Source organism: Nanorana parkeri, unplaced genomic scaffold (assembly GCF_000935625.1).
Source record: "Nanorana parkeri isolate BGI_ZX_2015 unplaced genomic scaffold, ASM93562v1 scaffold8, whole genome shotgun sequence".
NCBI lineage: Eukaryota > Metazoa > Chordata > Amphibia > Anura > Dicroglossidae > Nanorana > Nanorana parkeri.
In genome coordinates, this window is record NW_017306276.1 from 1,737,960 (window position 1) to 1,742,247 (window position 4,288).

Below are 4,288 nucleotides of genomic sequence, written 5' to 3' on the forward strand. Positions count from 1 at the left end.
GTCGCCAACTGTCTGCAGAGTCAATAGCTACAGACCAGCAAACTTTGTGTGGCCTTCAGATTGGCACAAGAACAGTGCATAGAGAGCTTCATGGATTGGGTTTCCATGGACGAGAAGCTGCATTCAAGCCTTACATCACCAAGTGCAATGCAAAGCGCTGGATGCAGTGGTGTAAAGCACGCCGCCACTGGACTCTTGAGTGACGAATCACGCTTCTCTGTCTGGCAATCTGATAGGCGTGTCTGGGTTTGGCGGTTGCCAGGAGAACTGTACTTGCCTGACTGCATTGTGCCAAGTGTAAAGTTTGGTGGAGGGAGGATTATGGTGTGGGGTTGTTTTTCAGGGGTTGGGCTTGGTCCCTTAGTTCCAGTGAAGGGAACTCTTAAGGCATCAGCATACCAAGACATTTTGGACAATTTCATGCTCCCAACTTTGTGGGAACAGTTTGGGAATGGCCCCTACCTGTTCCAACATGACTGTTGCACAAAGCAAGGTCCATAAAGACATGGATGAGCAAATTTGGGGTGGAGGAACTTGACTGTCCTGCACAGAGTCCTGACCTCAACCCAATAGAACACCTTTGGGATGAATTAGAGCGGAGACGGTGAGCCAGGCCTCTCTCTGTCACTCACTCTGTCACTCACGCAGCTGGGCGGATCCCGTCGTCTAAGTCGGGATCCGCTCCGGCTGCGGCGTCTCAGTATACCGCGAGCTGTAGCTCACGGTATACTGAGCTTCGGGTAACGGGAGAACGCTAGTTTGCGTCCTTCCGTTACCCTAAGGAGAACTATGGGGAAAAACACTGACCCCATAGTTCTCCTTTAAAGATCTAGAAGCATCATATGTTAACGAGAGAAGCTCAGTTTGTCCCTGGTCTTTCTATGGGGACAACATAGTTTCCTATTTCGAAATTGAGAGATAAGGTTGCAAAGGGATGCTTAACAAACACATCTAAAATGTAAGAAATATTTTTTTTAAATATATATTTTAGGTATGATGTAAATAAGAACATATAGTGCAGTTTTCTCAAATTTGACTGCAGAAGTGGAAATACATGTTAAAGTAGAATTACATTTTACGTAGAAAATCTTCCAGCCCCCTCCACTCCCTACTTCCTAAGGTAATCCAACCTTGAACCCACCCCACCACATACCTAGCACTCGTGGTGGCGGCCTCTAGCAGTTATAATATCCTCTATGCACAAATTTGCTTTAGCATTGGCAGTTCCTGCACAGCTATTCCCCATAGATTTATAAAGAACCATATTTACAACATTTCTACTGTAGGAGGATGGCACCAGTCATGTCTATGTTGAGTTACAGCGCAGGCGAGGCCAGCACTAGAAGACTGCTGCATGGAGAATGTAAACAGCGGGGGAGGCCACCGCTGCCACAGAAAGGTAAGTATTCACCAGGATAAGGGTGTTCTAGATTAGCTTAGAAAGCTAAGGAAGGGAGGCGGGTGGAAGATTTACACAAAAAGTGCATCTGTATTTTAAGTGCAAGCAACTGGTGGTGCAAGTACCTGTGTTCACATGTGCATTTGACTACAACAATGATGTATAAATGTGCATAGGGCCCAAATCAATCTTCGTCTCCCAGGGGGAACAATTTGGATATCAAGCCCAGGTCATACCGGGATTTCACACAAAGCCATGCCCATGGACTGGCACCTCCCGGTGGCAAGCCCTGCCCTCTCGCATTCATATATCAAAGCTAAAAGTGGCATAGCTCACTCAGCTTCTAGCATTTGACAGAGAGAGGACCTAGTGTAAGGAGGCACAGGGGTTAACTTCAACTTGGAAAAAAAGACTCGTGTTCAGTGTGGCCATAGGATTGAAAGGGCCACCACAAAGTGCTTACATTTCAGCGGTTTTGGTAAACTATACAGAAAATATTTGTGGAACCCCCCCGTATTATTGAGTTCAGGTGTTGACAGTGAAGAGTACTGTTAATGCTACAACATACAAAAGCATATTAGATAATGTGGCAACAGTTTGGGGAGGTCCTTTTTTGTTTCAGCATGACTGTGCCACTCTGCACAATGGGATGACGAGTTTGCCATGAAGGAACTCAAGGGGCCTGCACAGAACCCTGACCTCAAATCTAATGATCATCTTTGCAATCATCTTGAATGCTCACAAATGCTCTTTTGGCTAGTTTGAGACAAATTCCCACAAACACCCTCCAAAATCTTGGAGAACCTTGCAAGAGGAGGAGGGGGAGCAATTTGATATTACTGCATGTGGTTTCACAATGAGATGTCCAACAAGATCATATAGAAGCAATAGTCAGGAATTCAAGTGTTTGGTCATTTAAATTTACTTAGATACTTTATAATCCAGGTCAGTTTTATAAAAACTGTATATCTCCTTCAACAAGAGTTTGTGAACAGCACTTCTTTGATTGTTAGAGATTTCCATTTTTATTCATGAAAATGTCACAGTTTACATTTTTGTATTACCATTTACATTAATGTATTAACATTTCCTAGAGACAGGAATTTACTGAAGCTTGAGAAAAGGTTGGAAAATAAACTGTCAACTTATTTCAGCTCACCTTATAGCCTGGTCCAAGTTGATGTATTGCAAAGATCTGAGCAGGATTAAGAGCCTCTATAAAAACGTACACAGCTCCAAGTTGACCACAAAACACTCTGTTTGCGTCAGCTGTCTCAGAAGATCCCAGGAAGCATTTGTCGTAACTCTTAAACACAAAAACATAAATAGACATTTAATCAGACATATGTGTCAGTATTCTAAAATAATAAGAAAGGGTATGGACATTACATGGTAAACCCTTCTGGTGACAGAAAATAATGTGAACAGTTTAATGTTATCTGCAAAATACTGCACCATGTGATGGCACTATATGAATTAATAAAAAATGTTAAAATATAAGCGTCAAATATAAGAAATAATAAGTAATGGTAGCTAAATACAATGCTATAGCTCAAAATGTGTATTAAAGCATATGCTAAAGAAAATAAACATACGTGCTACAAACCCTACAGAAATGTACTTGTCGTGGGCTGACAACAATCAGTCCACAAAAAAGCTGAGTGTTGTCAGCCCTTTCCAGTTTCTTTTGACAAACTGTTCAACCACTTCTACTCAGATCTCTACAACAAAGCGGCTAACCAATCTGTAGTCCAAGATAAGAACCAGGAGGGTTCTTTGAGATAACACGAGAAGTCTGCAGATGACACAAGACAGCTCTGAATTTCTGAAAAGATTAACAGAGTCTTTTTTTGCACTTATAAGATATAAAAAAATGGTTCCAATGGTATAATAAACTGACCAAGAAACCACTAAGACAAGTTTATTGTTAGGGTTAAGCCCTCGTTCACACCTGAACGTTTTGTAGCGCGTTCTACGCTCGACGAACGCTCTACAAAACGCTCAAACATCTAAATCCCATTGTAGTCAATGGGTCTGGTTCACACCTTGGCGTATTTCAGCCCGTCCCTAACGCGCTACAAAACGGCCCACGCCTGAAAAGGTACATGTACTACTTTGGCCCATTTTTGTTGCGCGTTTCCATTGGGATACAGTCAAGTAGCCCTCGGAAACGCGCGTTTGTCGCACGATTTTTTTACCGCGCGACAGACGCACATATGCAATACGCCTAGGTGTGAACCAGTGCTTAAACATATTTTACAGGACCTTCACCTTGGGTCCTGGGAAATCTGAGGATCCCAAATCTTACAAAAAGGCACTACAGCACTGTGTAGGATTGTCTTCTTAGGAAGTTTGGGAACCTCAGCTTTACCAGGGAAAGGCCCGGTAACATCACTTTTGTCTAGATGAGCTTCCCGGAAGCCATAGCGTAAGGTTTTTTTTTTTCCTGATAAAGTTTTTATCCAGGGTGTATGTAAATCCTAAATCTATTTTTCAGTAGGTTTGGAATTATGGTTCACTGTATAATGTTTAAATAAACAAATGTCTTTTTCTTTTCTTTTTTTTAATCTGTTGCAAAGATTCTTACCCGGAGATCCGGACATAAACATCACTTCCTGTTAAAAGCTGACAATGCTAAGCCACTGCCTGGCAATTAACAGCAGCACTGCCAGCATGCCGAATACTCCTTCATTTGGCCACTGGCCTATCTGATAGACCCGATGGCTAGCTCAATTATCAACTGCAGGAGCACACAGGATGACAATGTAGGAATCTATGAACAGGGAGGTATGATGGCAAACACAATGAAAACAGATTCTGGGTTTACATAGAGTTTAATTGTGCTTTTTTTTTTTTTACATGGGGGGGAGGGGGAATGGGGGGGCTTTC

General features: G+C 42.5%; 1 protein-coding gene across 4 annotated transcripts in view; it reads right to left on the bottom strand.

Annotated features, from left to right (window-relative positions):
* The window catches only part of NBEA (neurobeachin), a 553,993-nt gene that overhangs the window by 393,285 nt on the left and 156,420 nt on the right, over window positions 1–4,288 (bottom strand). For all 4 annotated transcript variants that reach the window (XM_018554206.1, XM_018554199.1, XM_018554191.1 and 1 more), the window contains one exon: window positions 2,559–2,705. In XM_018554206.1, the coding sequence (XP_018409708.1) occupies window positions 2,559–2,705 (147 nt within the window). The remainder of the gene's footprint in view (window positions 1–2,558; window positions 2,706–4,288) is intronic.